Source organism: Acanthopagrus latus, chromosome 6, assembly GCF_904848185.1.
Source record: "Acanthopagrus latus isolate v.2019 chromosome 6, fAcaLat1.1, whole genome shotgun sequence".
Classification (NCBI taxonomy): Eukaryota; Metazoa; Chordata; class Actinopteri; order Spariformes; family Sparidae; genus Acanthopagrus; species Acanthopagrus latus.
The window spans coordinates 3,039,406-3,054,580 of record NC_051044.1 but is presented as its reverse complement, the minus strand read 5'-3'; the positions used below and the strand labels follow the sequence as shown (position 1 = coordinate 3,054,580).

The 15,175-nt window shown below is 40.3% G+C and overlaps 2 protein-coding genes across 3 annotated transcripts; one reads left to right on the top strand and one right to left on the bottom strand.

Annotated features, from left to right (window-relative positions):
* The first annotated feature begins 97 nt into the window (after nucleotides 1-97).
* On the top strand, nucleotides 98-14,744 carry ergic3 (ERGIC and golgi 3). Of its 2 annotated transcripts, XM_037100701.1 has the most exons (14): nucleotides 98-287; nucleotides 3,143-3,213; nucleotides 4,306-4,393; nucleotides 4,498-4,617; nucleotides 5,017-5,113; nucleotides 5,217-5,382; nucleotides 5,576-5,633; nucleotides 8,029-8,043; nucleotides 8,509-8,540; nucleotides 8,832-8,928; nucleotides 13,176-13,240; nucleotides 13,584-13,720; nucleotides 13,857-13,912; nucleotides 14,009-14,744. In XM_037100701.1, the coding sequence occupies exons 1-14, from the start codon at nucleotides 200-202 to the stop codon at nucleotides 14,086-14,088; spliced, it is 1,170 nt and encodes a 389-aa protein (XP_036956596.1). In that variant the 5' UTR covers nucleotides 98-199; the 3' UTR covers nucleotides 14,089-14,744. The 2 variants fall into 2 exon arrangements, with proteins under 2 accessions (XP_036956596.1, XP_036956597.1); XM_037100702.1 differs by lacking the exon at nucleotides 8,029-8,043 and having other exon boundaries at nucleotides 99-287.
* Nucleotides 9,448-12,464, bottom strand: romo1 (reactive oxygen species modulator 1). The gene is made up of 3 exons (XM_037100703.1): nucleotides 12,330-12,464; nucleotides 10,718-10,848; nucleotides 9,448-9,715 (listed from the first exon to the last, which is right to left on the bottom strand). Exons 2-3 carry the CDS (start codon nucleotides 10,846-10,848, stop codon nucleotides 9,607-9,609), a joined length of 240 nt encoding a protein of 79 aa, XP_036956598.1. The 5' UTR covers nucleotides 12,330-12,464; the 3' UTR covers nucleotides 9,448-9,606.
* Nucleotides 14,745-15,175: the final 431 nt, after the last annotated feature.

Here is a 15,175-nt window from a genome sequence, read left to right as displayed (position 1 = left end):
AACAAATAATTAGAAGAAAAAAAAGAAAAAAAAGGGGAGAAAAAAAAGACAAACGGCCGAATTACGCGGCCGTCACTGATTGGTCGAGCCGTGCCCCGCGTGTGTCCCGGAAGTGAAAGCGGAGGACTGATGTGTGTCTGGAGTGCAGGAATCTGTCGGTAACAGTTCGTGTTCAGTTGGTGGTTTTCTGGCTCAGAAAATGGACACGTTAAACAAACTGAAGCAGTTTGACGCTTATCCCAAAACTCTGGAGGATTTCCGAGTGAAGACGTGGGGAGGAGCGACCGGTGAGAGGCTTTAATTCACCCACAGAGCAGCAGCCATTCAGACACACAGGCTGCTAGCTGCTGCGGCTAACAACAAGGCTAACTCAATCATTTCTCCTGTATGGTGTAAAAATATGTATAATTTACAGCGAGTTACCGTCTAAACATGATCGTCGTAACGCGGAGTAAAACTGGACGGCAACAGAAAAGACACATTTATCATGTCAAATCCAGTAATAGGGCAATAAAATGACAAGGCTGGTGATAAAACTGCAAATATGTACATTAACAGGAGATGTGTCATCAAAGAAACAGTAAGATATCATCTTTAATTGAGGCATTTCTACCACACAGTCTCTGTAAAGGATAGTAGCAGTTGGTTGGCTGGTTTTAGGTCATTTAACACTTAATATTCCTGAAGGCTGTTTAACAAACCCTGCTGTTCTAATTGTAGATGTTGGTGATATAGTTAAAATGTGGTTGGACGTTATTGATCCCTGGGGGGTAAATTCACATGTTACAACAGCACCAGGTCAGGATACAGTAAGAAAACAGAGTGACTATTTGGTTAAAACATTAATGTTATTGCAGTTGAATTAAATATATTTAAAATAAAGACATAAATTAGAGCTGTGACATAAGAAAACCTCTACACATAATATATATTATTATACCCTGGACTATGTTATTGAAAGTTGCAAATATTTGTGCAAATGATGTCTTAAGCAGCCATCATGCATGAGCTTTGTACTGTTGAGTGTAAGTATATAGACGTAGACACAAGTATAGTATGTGTAATAGTCAGGGTTGTAAATAATTAATTGATTCATCGCTGTCAAGAATGTAAGCGATTAAAAATGTGTTAATTGATAATAAGAGATGGTCAGGGACACATCGGAAAGTATTTTACAGTAACAGATTACAGACACTTGTTAAAACACAAAATACTGCTGTGAGAAAATGTATTTAATTAAAATACCACAAATTCATAATCAAAAAATTACAAGGAGACATTTTACGCCAGCTGATATCACATATAAGCCGTTTAGTTGCCTCAGTATTGGTTGAATTTTGTTGCCAGTTGTTAAAAAGTTTAAGACGGAGCTCTAATTTAAAATGAAGTCATTATTTTGTGTTATTTCATTTAAAATTCAATAACTTTACGTATATTTATCTGTTCTTTTAACTCATGCAGCCGATTGTATGTCTAACATGTCAGTAGTTAAAACAGTTTTCTAAAGGAAAAAAAGCCCAACATATTTTATATGTTATAAGTGATTAATTGATAATTGATTATCTATTATACTATCGATTAAAGAAATTACTTAAAATTTGCAGGATGTGTACTCAGCACATACTTTACCCTAGTAATATAATGCTATGAACTTCATATATACAAAAAACAGAAATAAAATAGAATGCGATAATCAAATGATTCTTTTCGACATCTGCTCAACTAAAAAACACTACAAAGTCGATACATTTAATGTTTAACTTTATCAGCTTCATTGAGTTTTGTAGAAATGTGCCAGCGACACGTTTCAAACGAGTCGTGACAGGAGCAACAAACGACTGTGAAAGTTAAAACACCTGTCTGGATCGTTCCACAGGTAAACAGGTACATTGTCAACAGCTGACAGTGTCACGATTGGGTGTAAACACGGGCAGTCGTTCACAAGCGAAGCTTCATAATTCAGTTAAACATGCAATTGTAAAAATAATATTACCTCTTGAGCTCAGGAACATTTTGTGTTTATATTTTTATGAACTTTTACACAGAATCCTAAATTTTGTAGACTTAGAATTGTTATAGAAACCATGGTACCATGGTAACACAATAATTACAATATAGTCTGAATATAATGATATTATCTAAAGAGGAAAGTTGTAGCATACAGTGAAAATATTGTTAGATATGTTATATATATATATATTTCCTGGCTATCAGATAGCAACTGGTTTCCATTTAAAAATGGCCGACTGTTGAAATTGACCTTTATAAATGTCAGAAATTGATGCTTTTCTTTGTTTATCTGGTTGTAAACTTAATATCTTTGGCAAAGTAAACAGTACTTTTAAAGAAAGCGTGAACTGAATCAGTAAATTGAGAAAACAATAACCCAGATTAATTGAAAGTTAAGATAAACATGAGTTGCAGCCCAAGATTTAACTGAAAACCTGGATTTTTCATCTTTTCAAAGCTGACTGTAAATTATCTGTAGATGTAGAACTGCAGCTTATTTGTAGGGTTAGTGGGTCAGAACCAAGGCTTCTCGTACTGAAGCCCATATGTGAACGTATCCTGATACAAATGAGTCAGGACTCCTTTTCTAAGAAGAATTGTGAAATATGCTGATGTAATTCTGATTTTAGATGAGAAGAAACAGGATATTGAGAAACCAAGGTGCTGCTGCTGTTGTATTATTGTACCAGACCAAACTGGATGAGATGTTTAGTTTAGTTTTAGCTTTATTGATAATGAAAATAATCATTAGTCACAACCCTCTTTTTGCTCCTTTTATTCCTTTACTGTTGAACATCATAACAAATGTATCTCAGAACAGTCGTCAGAGTCTTTTTCTCACTCTTGAATAAATTGGTGATTTAATTAAGTTTACAACGTTGGTTTGTTTGCTGACTTTGTTGACAACATCTAATATTATCATCAATCAATTTTATTGCCACAATTGACCACCTGAAACTCAAGCAGATGTTTTTGAATTGAAGTTTTCCTCAAACACAAGACGTCAGGCTTAATTAAATTGGTAAGATGTTGTCTTTTAAATGCTGAAGATCAAAATCTAAGGCACGTTTTCTTCCTCCTGTAACATGTCGCTGTGGAACTCGTTGTGATTTCTCCCTCTGTGTGTCTGCAGTGACGATCATCAGCGGTGTCATCATGTTCATCCTGTTCGTCTCTGAGCTGCAGTACTATCTCACGAAAGAGGTGAGTCCGTCCACATCACCTGATGATTTAACATCCTCCTCGAGTGGGCAGAATGCTCCGGGGGAAATTAAAATTGACTTTCACCACAGAGGAATTATAATGTGTGCCGCCAGAAAAAAAGAAGTTCTGCTTTCTGACTCTGAGTGCTGGAGCCGGACCGGCCAGCTGAACGAGCCGCCATTTTATACAGCTCGATTTGTTTATTCTACAACTTGCACGTATATGTATATACTGGTGACATTTCGTCCACTGACGAGCACACAGTGTATCTGCAGGTCTTGAATACAGTTCCCCTCAAAAGAATATCAATTAGTTTGACATTTAAAGTACAAATGTCTTAAATATTTAATTACCATCTGCTGTCGACAGTTAAATTAGTTTATTTCCATGTCGCCTGGTGCCGTCACTTTATAGAATTGGATTGTCAGAGTTTCAGTCGGCACCAGCAGACGTGTGGCGAACACCGTTACTACTGCAATCATTAAAAATTAATTGATTACTACATCCATCAATTTTCTGCCACTTATCTTGGGTCAGGTCACGTTAATTAATGATGTTATGAGGCGTAACAGATGTATAGACAGCTACAAAAACGTGATATGCATGTGAATGGTAAATGGCTGCATTTCCCATGTCTGTTAATTAATGTTGTAGGCTTTGATACAGGATTCGTTACACGTACCAGCACTTGAGGTGATTAACCATCTTCTTCTGAATCTAATTACATGATGCTGCTTGTAAAAGGCCGTTCGGGCTAAACATTAACTAGTTTTCAGGGTCGAGGGAAAACTTCCTGTCCAACCGGTCTGATGAGTCGTAACACAAGCAGCGAAACTCCTGAAGTCCCAGTATCATAACTGTAAAACCAAGACTAGTCTTCATTGTGTTGTATAGTAACAAGCTGCTCACTCACCTTTAAGCCTTTAATGTCCACAGGAGAATATTATGGTTACAGAAACTAAACTACTGGCTGAGCACAATCCATACATTTATTTTCAAAGCAATCAAAGTTTTCCTAAAACTCACATAAATTCTATTTTACAGCAAAGGTTACGCTTCTTTTCACGTTGCTTTGGTGTTTATTCTCGGCAGGTTCACCCTGAGCTGTACGTCGACACGTCGCGAGGAGACAAACTGAAAATCAACATCGACGTCATTTTCCCTCACATGCCCTGCGCCTGTATGTAGCCGCTGCTAACTGCTGTTACCTGCAAGTTCAAGCTGATAAAGCTAACATGCTAATGATGACACAGTTTATTAATCCCCTTCTCGCTCTCTCTTCAGATCTCAGTATAGATGCGATGGACGTGGCCGGGGAGCAGCAGCTGGACGTGGAACACAATCTGTTCAAACAGCGGCTGGATAAAGACCTCAAAGCCGTCACCCTCGAGGCAGAGAAACACGGTAAACGTGACGTATTTTAATTTACTCTGATATTTGACTTCCTGACACAGCTGACGGCAGACATTCAGGCACAAAATGGTGCTCCTTGGGACTTCCCTGATGTAGTCAGGTCGCTGCAGGTACCCGTGAGAGTTCAGTGATGCATCCATGAGGTCAAAACAACAGCAGCAACTGTTCAGTCCTCCTCCTTAGTGTTTGTGTAAAGAGGGGAGCTATCAGAACACTTTAAGTCTGACATTGTGAGAGATTCTAGGTGGAAAATTTATGCACATTTTGATTTACTAAAACAATGACGCTGGCCCTGCATGTCTTTGCCAGAGCATCTGTGTTTGAAGGTTTTAGACTGAACGGCTGGACTGAATCATGTGAGTCGATGACTTTGTGTTTCTCTGTATGTAGAACTCGGTAAGGCCGACGACGGTGAAACGTTTGACCCCAGCACGCTCGACCCAAACAGATGCGAAAGCTGCTACGGAGCCGAAACTGAAGACCTCAAGTAAGACTCACGAACAGGGTCTACTTTTTCCTTCCTCTGTGTTTTCTCTATAGTCTTGTGTTTTACTCATTGCTTCTACTTTGTGTGTGTGTGTCCTTTTCAGATGCTGTAACACCTGCGATGACGTGCGGGAGGCGTACCGGCGGCGAGGCTGGGCGTTCAAGAGCGCCGACACCATCGAGCAGTGTAAGAGGGAGGGCTTCACGCAGAAGATGCAGGAGCAGAAGAACGAAGGCTGCCAGGTTTACGGCTTCCTCGAGGTCAACAAGGTACCAGTTCTTATCTCTTGATTATTAATGTTATCTCAACAGTAACTGCCTGGTTTCTGTCTGGAGGACATTCACCAGGATTTGGAAAAAATAGTTTTTAGGAACAAGTGAAACTCTAAAACAAGTGAAAGTATAAAAATGCAGTCCGATGGGATTATTTATATTTACCCTTCTGCTCCTCTTTGTGTCTCAGGTGGCAGGAAATTTCCACTTCGCTCCGGGAAAAAGTTTCCAGCAGTCTCATGTTCACGGTAGGACACACACACACACACACACACACACACACAATGTTTTTGAGCACCCTGTCTTCGGTTCCCATGACAGATTTTATGTCCTGTATACTTGTTCTGTGATTAAACGCTGGATTCTACTGGTGTCCACTACTCGTGTACACTTTATGGGTTTTTTTGGAGACCTGTTTGGATGTCAGACTTTGCACTAAATCCCTAAATAAACCTTTAAATCTTGAAAAATGTGGCGAAAACCAGGAATTGTAGTCCGGGATGGTCATGCTGCATTTCATCTCTACACAGTTGATCTTCTTTGAATGAGACTCGGATCACAACCTGAGGTTAAATGAAATGAAAGGAATGAAACCTTCCTTTTCTATGGAATAAAAGTAAAACATCTGTTCTTTACTGATGAGCGGCTAATTGGAAATGATTACATTTAGAGTAGGCGTCAAGCAGCTGTTTAGAAATGCTTTGTCTGTCTATGATTCACAAATAATTCTGAGCAGAAAAATGTGGAGGAAATCTGTAAATGTCAGATTTTCACTGCTGTGCTATTTTTAACCATGAGAAAATGTTTATAACGCAGCTCAGAGGAGAAGAAATTCTCGCGTCTTCAGGTTGTTTCAGATCAGAATCACATCTCAGCTCACTTTCATGTGTTCCTGACTAAACTGATATATTACATCGAGTTTAACCTCACAACATTGAAAACAGAGGGTGTTCAGAAACGTTCAACTGTGAAATGTGTTAATGAGTCTGTGTTCATTCATCATCACTCACCACATCTCCATTAACAAACCATTAATCACAACTCAGGGCTGCACACAAATCTTGTCTGATTGCATGTTGAGGCTTTTTTCCAGCAACAATTAATTAATCAGTGTGCTTTCGATATGTTTTGGTGTTTGTGTCCTGTGTTGTAGACGCGGTTCTGTATCGTGCAGCTCTGCAGTCGGCTTCTCTGTTCAGCTCTCGGTTTTTATTCATCAACACTCAAATCAGGGTTGAGTCACAGGTTTTCTAAAGCAGGACTGGAGTCGATTAAATATTCACCATTAATGCTAGAATGGGTTTTCACTGAAAGACTGAAAACAAAGTTAGCCAGAAAAAGCGTTGTTCTATGATTTTGACTAAATAATCTTACCTCAGGTTTGAAGCTTCATCTCCAGACCTTCACGAGAAAATGAGGGTGACATCGGTTTTAAACATTAATGTCCTAAAAGAAATACAAAATACCAAATATATGCTTTTCTGTGACCTCAGTCACCAGGAAGATAAATGACACGACAGTCCTCTTATGTGTCATTCAGTTAAAGGACAGACACAAGGTTTTTTTAAGCTGATGCTTGCAGTGTTGTCCTGATTAATGTTCTGCTCTGTAAGAGCTCAGTGTTTCTGTCTACATGTGTTTTCTTTGCAAAGGAAACATTATATTCAGGCTGTGACGAGGCTCCGTGTCTCTACACCATCATCTTTGTTTTGTTTTGTTTTTAACATGTTATCAGCTGAAAACATCCCCAAACACTCGATTATGCTTTGGTCTAACTTTATAAAAGCTCCACATCCGAACATTTCACGCTTCAGTTTTGCACATCTACGTTTTTTTCTTTTTCTATAACCGCAACTTTTGTCTCACCATCTTGACTGGACTGTTTGATTTGACTGCCTGCAAAAATGTTTCGCTCGTCTGCACATTTAACCAGAGAAGGAAATTAACAGCAGCCAGCCATCAATTAAATCCATCTCTAGATAAATCTCTGTAACAGCCACTTCAGAAGGAAAACTGCTCCACTTGTTTGGTTTGCAGAAATCAGCTGATAAAATGCAGAATGTGCTTCAGGAAAACTAAAGTGGCTGGAGTAAGTTTCCTTCCCTGAACACAACATCGTCCTCTGAACTCTGGCTGTGTGATGACAGATAGAATAATCTGACTGGATGTATTTTGTTTGGCGTTTATATTTGAATGCTAACAGCAGAAACAAGAGACAAGACTCACGTGTTCTTAGAATAAATCTGCCTCATCCCTTTATTCCGGCCCGACGCTGCGCTGTGTGTTTGGGGCTGCACCATCACCAAAACCAAAACATTTTCTAAAGCTCATCTTCAAAAAAAAAAAATAATAATCCTCTTCGATGAGATATTCAGATATTCTAAATCAAATCGTAAATTCGAGCTGAGCTTTTAATACTTTGAAACCATATAAACCATGAGCACAACAGCCTGAGGGAAGTTATTAAAAGCTACGTGTTTGACTGTTCATGTTTTCATAGAGTAAATAAATAAAATAAAGTTAAAGAGGAACGTTTTGTCCGTGTTGTGCAGCCCCTCCTCCCACATCCTCCCATCCATCAACATGAAATGGTCTGTTGTCTGCGTGCATCTTTATAGTGACTCTTCTCTCTTCTTTCTGCAGTGCACGCTGTGGAAAGTAAGTCCATCTTTATTTGCAGTTTTTATTTTTATATATAAATGCCCTTCACAGAGGAGCAGCCTCGTCCCAGTATAGCCACCGCTTATATAAATATATATGTCTATGCGAGAGTCTTGCATGTGTACAGCTGTTTTTTTTTAATGTTATGTTAGAACGTTTTAATGGAGTTAGTTAGTTAAAGATGTCTCAAACTAAATGCTTCATGAGTGGGAGGTCAGAGGTCACCGTGAGAACAGATAACTCGTGTCACTTCTGGCTTCGGCTTTTTATTCTTCGCTGCCTTTCTTCTGCTAACTAACCAGACCGAACAGCTGAATCGATGAGCAGCAACCAATCACAAACTGATCAATAACTCACATTTCTGACCATCTGTTAAAGAACGCATGCATTTATTTCTTTGTTTGTTTTTTTGTTTGTGTATTTGAAGCATTAACCAGTGAAGTGATTTGTTTGTGATTGCAGTACACGACCTGCAGAGTTTCGGCTTAGACAACGTGAGTAACCCGACTGATGTTTTTGAGTTTGACAGATTTGTGGTTTTGTTTCTTACTTAAACAATTTGTTTGCTAGTTTTTCCCATTAACGTTTCATAGAACAATTCACATTACAAGTCCTGAATTATTGAAAGGAAAAGACTTGCTGCTGTTATCTGAGTCTGTTCAGTGCATCGAGTCTTCAGATGACAGTTTAATTATTCACAAGAACAAACGTCTGGGGATGAAGATGTTATTAATGGCACTGCAGAAGTTTGTCACCTTGTAATCTTCCTGTCTGTCGTCCTGCAGATAAACATGACCCATCTGATAAAACACCTGTCGTTCGGTAAAGATTACCCCGGCATCGTGAACCCTCTGGACGACACGGACGTCACAGCGCCACAAGGTCAGTCATTTCATGGTTTTAGTGAGGAAACGCATAACAGAACTTCGTAGAGCTGTGGGATCTGTCTTTGCCCACTACATGGTAGCGTTTCTAACCCTCAGGTGTTCATCTCCAAAACCCAAGACTGTTCACATCATTAATGATAAAGAAAAGCAGCAGATGTCAGAAACACTGAATTAGAGAGACGTACTGTGATAGAAGTGGAGAGTTTGGTCAGTTGTTTTGTCTTTGGATGTGGAGCTCTGAGAGACGTAGTTTCTGGTTCGGCTTCTGGTTTTGAAAGAGTTGAATTTAAGAGTTTCACCCAAATGGAACAAGAGATGTGACCCCTCCTGGTTTCACTCCATCGGCCTCATATTTAGACTAAACAGAGAGCTTCTGTCTGATGAACGGGACACGAGACTGAGCAGATAAACAGTTTGAATTTTCCTTCTTCAAGACAAGATTTGCTGTTTTGTATCCGTCTCTTGGAGCAGGACGACGGCAGCATCACAAAGTGTAACACATCCACTCTGAGAAGTGTTTGACAAAACTGAACTTTTATTGACAAAACTAAACAGATGGGGAAGCGGTTGTAGCATCGAGCAGACACAGAGCTGTAGTTGTAGTTATTGGAAGAGTCCCATAGCTGTACACTTGTGGTGTGGAGGTGGTGGAGGAAGTCGCTCCCCGTCCTCCTCAGCAGCGGATGCCCATACCGATGGCCATGAAGGTGCCAAACGTCCCGCCGCTCTGCATCATGGTCTTCCCTACTCCTCCCATCAGCTCCCTGCCACGCATGCCGATCCTAGAGACAGTTTTTAATTAGTGTCAGCTGAAGTTTACAGGCTCATACCTCATTCTGTCAGGAAGAAGTGACCTTCAGTGTCTCGAAAAGTAGATTTACAGTCTATAAAACATGTAAATGAATGTCAGGTTGATATGGCTGATCAATACTAGTTAGTTAAACATCCTGTTGAAGAACTGGGTTAGTAAGCGTTAATGTTCTTTGCCGTTCGTGGTCACATTAACCTGCTCTGTTTATGAACTTGAGGAAACAGCTGTTACGTTGCACAACTTCAGACCTATTAGTAGTTGAAAAAGATGTGAGATGTGGACAGTGAGTCGAGGTTTTGGTGGCTGCAAAGTGTCTCTTGCAGTGTTTTTTCAGATGGTTTCAGTTGTGTACAAGCTTTATCGTCCTCATCACTGCAAATTCCAAGAAGAGCAGGTGCAACATCTACTTCTGGATTGTAGGAAATGGACAGGAAGTAATCAAATCCTGACCACAACTCAGAGCAGGAGGCTGCAGAGAGGAAGGGAATGTTTTTTTCTCAGTGGAATCGAGGGTCTAATGTTGTTCACTGTACAGATTATAAAGCCCGCTGAGGCAATTTGCTTGTGATGTTTGGCTATATAATTAAACTGACAGTTTTTAAAGTAGAGTGGGAGAAACAGAACTAGTCCCTTTTTCTTTATTTGGCAGAAGGAGGAGAGTAAGTCATCTACCTCCATTCAAGTGGACAACAGTTCTGAACAATGTTCAGGGTGAAGATGACAAATTGGTTTCTGGAAAGTTGGCTGCGTCTTTCAGTATTAGGAATGTAACAAACAGGTTTGGAGGGGAATGAGCCTTCATGTGCACAATTTATTTTTAGAATGTTTTGGGGAAGTTACTGCTGATTAACTGGTTCTTACTGGCTCTAAAACATCAGCTGTTCTTAATGGAAACTAAATCTGACATTTTCAGTTTCATTACATATGCAGTTTCTGTAAGAGCAGGACAGTTTTGGGGTGAGTTCAGACTTACCTGAGACACGAAAACGTGCCAAACATGGCTCCGGCAGCCATTCCTACTGCAAACCCCATCATGAAGCCCATCTTGACCCGGTCAAAACAGTTGGGCTGGGTCTGGCCATATGGACCTACAGCCACCGGCATCTGCAGAGGAAAATACACAAGGGGACGTGTTAGACTATTGAACTCTTGGTGTTTTCCTTTCAGAGTGACACATTGTGTAATCTGATAGGAACAAAACGCTGTGCAGATCTAAAGGTTGCAGAACTGGTAGCCAGACCACATCGTTCACTCTGATTTATCACCTGCTCTGTTCACATGTACATAACAACAGAACTGCTGCCAAAATGTGGTCGTGAGAAGAAGCGACTGCTGAAGCTTCTTCACCAGAATTCAAGGAATCACTCTTAGTTTGTGACAGAATTCGAAATATGCTCAACTTATCGCCTGATCTTGTCAGACCTTTTGTTTTTACAGCTGATATTATTGCCAATATTGTGTTGTGAAGTAACAAAGAGGAGTTGTGGGATTCAGCTGCTCATGTTTCCTTCAAGTTAATCAAACCATGTCAGACGCTCAGTGAACACAGAAGACAAACACTTTGTCCAAAATCCATTCAGCTCACTGTGTACACTCTGTGCTTTCAATAAATAATTCATCACAAGATAAATTTAGGGCATTTAGATTTAGTTGGCATTAAGATAATCGTTCATCTTGCTTTCTAGATGTTATAAAACATGTTTGTCTGGCAGAGACCAGGACAAATATCATTTCATCTTGATTTTACTAGTTTTTCACTGACAGTGAAAATTGTGACGTAAAATTGAATCATCCGAAAAAAAAAATCATGAATTACATCACAATCACATTAACTGTAAATGGCGATATTTATTTCGGACCTCCTCCTGCAGACCTTTTTATGTTTTGCTATAATTTGACATCATTTGCTTTTTTGCCCTGCAGAGTAGAAGAGTTGTGTGATATTACATCCATTTTACAACTTGTTCTGATTCTTTTTAACTATATTTTGTCGTGTATTTAACTGAAATCATTTCTTGCTCGACGTTTGCTTCACAATGATGCACAATGTGAACTAGTCACTCATCAAGTGTGAAAGGTGTTGAGTAAGTTAGCTTCCTGTCAGTCGTTTGACCTTTTGTACCTGATGTTAGCTTGCTGTCTGACATTAAACATTAACGTGTTATTAAATCAATTTCTACAGGCTGTTTATAACCCAAGCTAACTAACTATAAGCATCGCCTTAGCAATAAGATCTTGGAGTTAAGCTGCTGATTAACGTTAATGATTAAGCTGTGTGGCTAAATGTGTAACGTGAGGCAAGTTAGTTAGCATTAGCTCGTAAGCTAGGCTAACGTCTGTGAGCACATTTCACAGACGAAACACACAGCTGCTTGTTTTTAACGCGGTTTCTTTAAACGGTAACTTACAAAAGCAAACATTAAAATCAATTCTGTAAATTAACTTTATTTTAATCCTAGCACGTAGGTTGTTGTGCTAGCTTAGCATGCTAGCTAACAGGCTAACGTCAGCCGTTGGCCTTGACAGATAAACACGTCACGTTCAGTCTCTTCTTCTTCGACGGTTTCGTCTCAGACCGATCTTACCTTCAGATACGAGTGTGTGAGGTAAACCTGGTTATCTTGAGTTTCTCCCGACTGGAGGGTGATCGTGTGTTTTATTAGCACAGCTTCGGGTTTAAATGTCTTTTCTAGCAGACCTCCATAACCGGATAGAGGAAGGAGAGAAAGACAGAGGAAGGCAGATAAAAGAGGAGCGATCACCGGCAGGAGGAGGCGAACAGCGCCCCCCTGTGGTGCATGTCGGTACTACAACCATCATTTAAAAAGAGTGTGGACACTAAAACATAAACAAAACAGAATGTGATGATATTTTAATCCTTTTTGACATAAACTCAACTGAAACTCTGCGCAGCACAGGTCAAACTATTATATTTTTATTAAGTTGTTTTTAAATTTACAGCATTAATCAGACACTTTTGGGATGCAGTATCTTGCCCGAGGAGACTTCAACATGCAGACCAAGGGGATTCGAACTAGCAACCTTCTGATAACAAGACGCTGGCTCCACCTCTGAGCCACAGGCGCCCTATTTTTAACATTAACACAGACAACAGCAAGTTCTTCGTGTGTGAATTTACTCTGCAATAAGAGCGACTCTGATTCTGAAAACAATAAATGAAATGTGTTTTTTTTTTAATGCCAACCAACCCAACCTTTTGGACTGTCGGTTGTAGTAATATTTACATTTTATTTGTTAAATATATTCAAAGTTAAACCCAACATCGAGCCTCAGTTAACCCACATAAATACAAAAACAAACAAACTGTACATCATTTATCTGATCTATTTACTGCTGTTTCTTTACCAACTGTTTCGTCTGAGATGATTAACAACATGTTGATCTCAAACGTCTCCTTTCTGTCTCCACAGCGTCGATGATGTACCAGTACTTTGTGAAAATTGTCCCCACCATCTACGTGAAAACCGACGGAGAGGTGAGTCCTCTTTCAGTCCAGACCTAAACTAGTTCAGCGCGGTACGGTTGGTATTTTGCATAATCGAGATCTCCAGGAATCCATACGATCATAACAACTCAAAATAAGTCAGTAAAGATACAGACGTGTGTCGTATTCTGACGTGATGACGTACGTGCAGGATGTAACTGTGATCTCTTTGATGTCAAAGGGTCAAATTGTCAAAGAAAAAGTGTTGCACTGAAACATTTTCTTTTGTAGATTTGTTTTAATGAGCAAAAAACACTTAAAACATGTACTGTATCATAAAGCAAACGTCCTCTCATCCGTCTAAAACTGTTTTGTTGGCATTTATTTCTCACAGGTGGTGAAAACAAACCAGTTCTCCGTCACCAGGCACGAAAAAGTGGCCAACGGGCTTATAGGAGACCAGGGGCTGCCGGGAGTGTTCGTATTATACGAGCTGTCGCCCATGATGGTTAAATTCACAGAGAAACACAGGTAGGACACCTGGTTTACAATGAACTAATGGTTTTTAAAAGACTTTAAGACTTTTTACTGTTTCATCGATACAAGAAGAACGTGAGCTTCATTAAATGTTGCTGCTAATTGAATCCCTCCGTCTCTTTCTGTTCAGATCGTTCACACACTTCTTAACAGGAGTGTGTGCCATTATCGGAGGTGTATTCACAGGTGAGTCCCTCTACGTCACCAGGTCATGTAGCAAAATGTAACTGTTAGATGAAGAGAGTGAAATCTGACTTGTACCGTCTGCTCGTCCTCCTGCAGTGGCCGGTCTGATCGACTCGCTCATCTACCACTCTGCTCGGGTCATCCAGAAGAAGATAGAGCTGGGCAAGGCGTCCTAACAGCGCCCCCTGCTGGCCTCCAACGGTGCAACACAGACCAAGACACGGACGCAGAGACAGAAAGCAGACGGACGGACAAATGGACGGAGAAGTTTGACAGCAGAAGCAAACAGTTTGTTTTCCTTCGGTCTTTCTGTCTTCTGTCAGATCGAGTGAGAGACAAACGGAGGGAGGACGGAGAGGTTTTTAAATCGGCCAAAGTTTTTAATTCCTCCGTCTCCGTTGTCATCGTTGGAAAAAGCTCCGGAGAGGAATTTCACAGTCCACTGTTTGATTTGATGCCAACAGGACGGAGTCAGAATCAGACATCCGACATCGACGAGAGACTTTTTTTTATGAGACTGAACTCGAGCGGAGACGAGGACGCCGCATCGAGTCTGGAACGGTTCTTCATGGAGGAGGAAGAAAACTTCCTTCTCTCTCTCTCCTGCTTCAGTCAACGATCGCTGCGCTGAATGTTCGTTAGTAGATCTGTGGTCGAGACTTTGTTCCTGAGGATGAGACGGCACGGAGGCTTTTTAAAGGAAGATGTCACCCAAAATCTTTAGTTTTCTTATCAGCTACTGCCTGAAGAAAAGATGTTTGCACAGAAAGTCGGATACGACTTCAGATGCTTTTGTTGTGATCTCAATATAACAAATGTATTCAGATTGAAATGTGTTCTTCTCTTTGGAGGTTTCTAAGGACGAGGCTGATGATGTTTTTGTCAGGAGCGGCTCATGAACGCACCGCTGAGGTCGTCACCGTTTACCAGTTTCACTCTGACGACAACTGTTTCCCGTCAACAACAGCGGCGTGTTTATAAGTCTTTCCTCTCCGCACCACATGTCCATAAAACTTGTGTTAAGAAGCTAAGTTAGTGAGTGATAAGAGACATTCTGGGTGACGTGTTCCTCTAAAGATTTGAGCTGATTTTTTGTGTCCTCGGTTGATTTAAAGCCACTATGTGTGGGTCTGTAAAACAACGATGAAGATGAAGTCTGGTTGTGTTGTTTTCAGCCGGCTCATCTTCACGTCTCGTGCGTGAACTTCTGTCCGTCTGGTCGACAGTGTTAGACGAGTCCTTCACATCGTGGCTTTAAAGAAA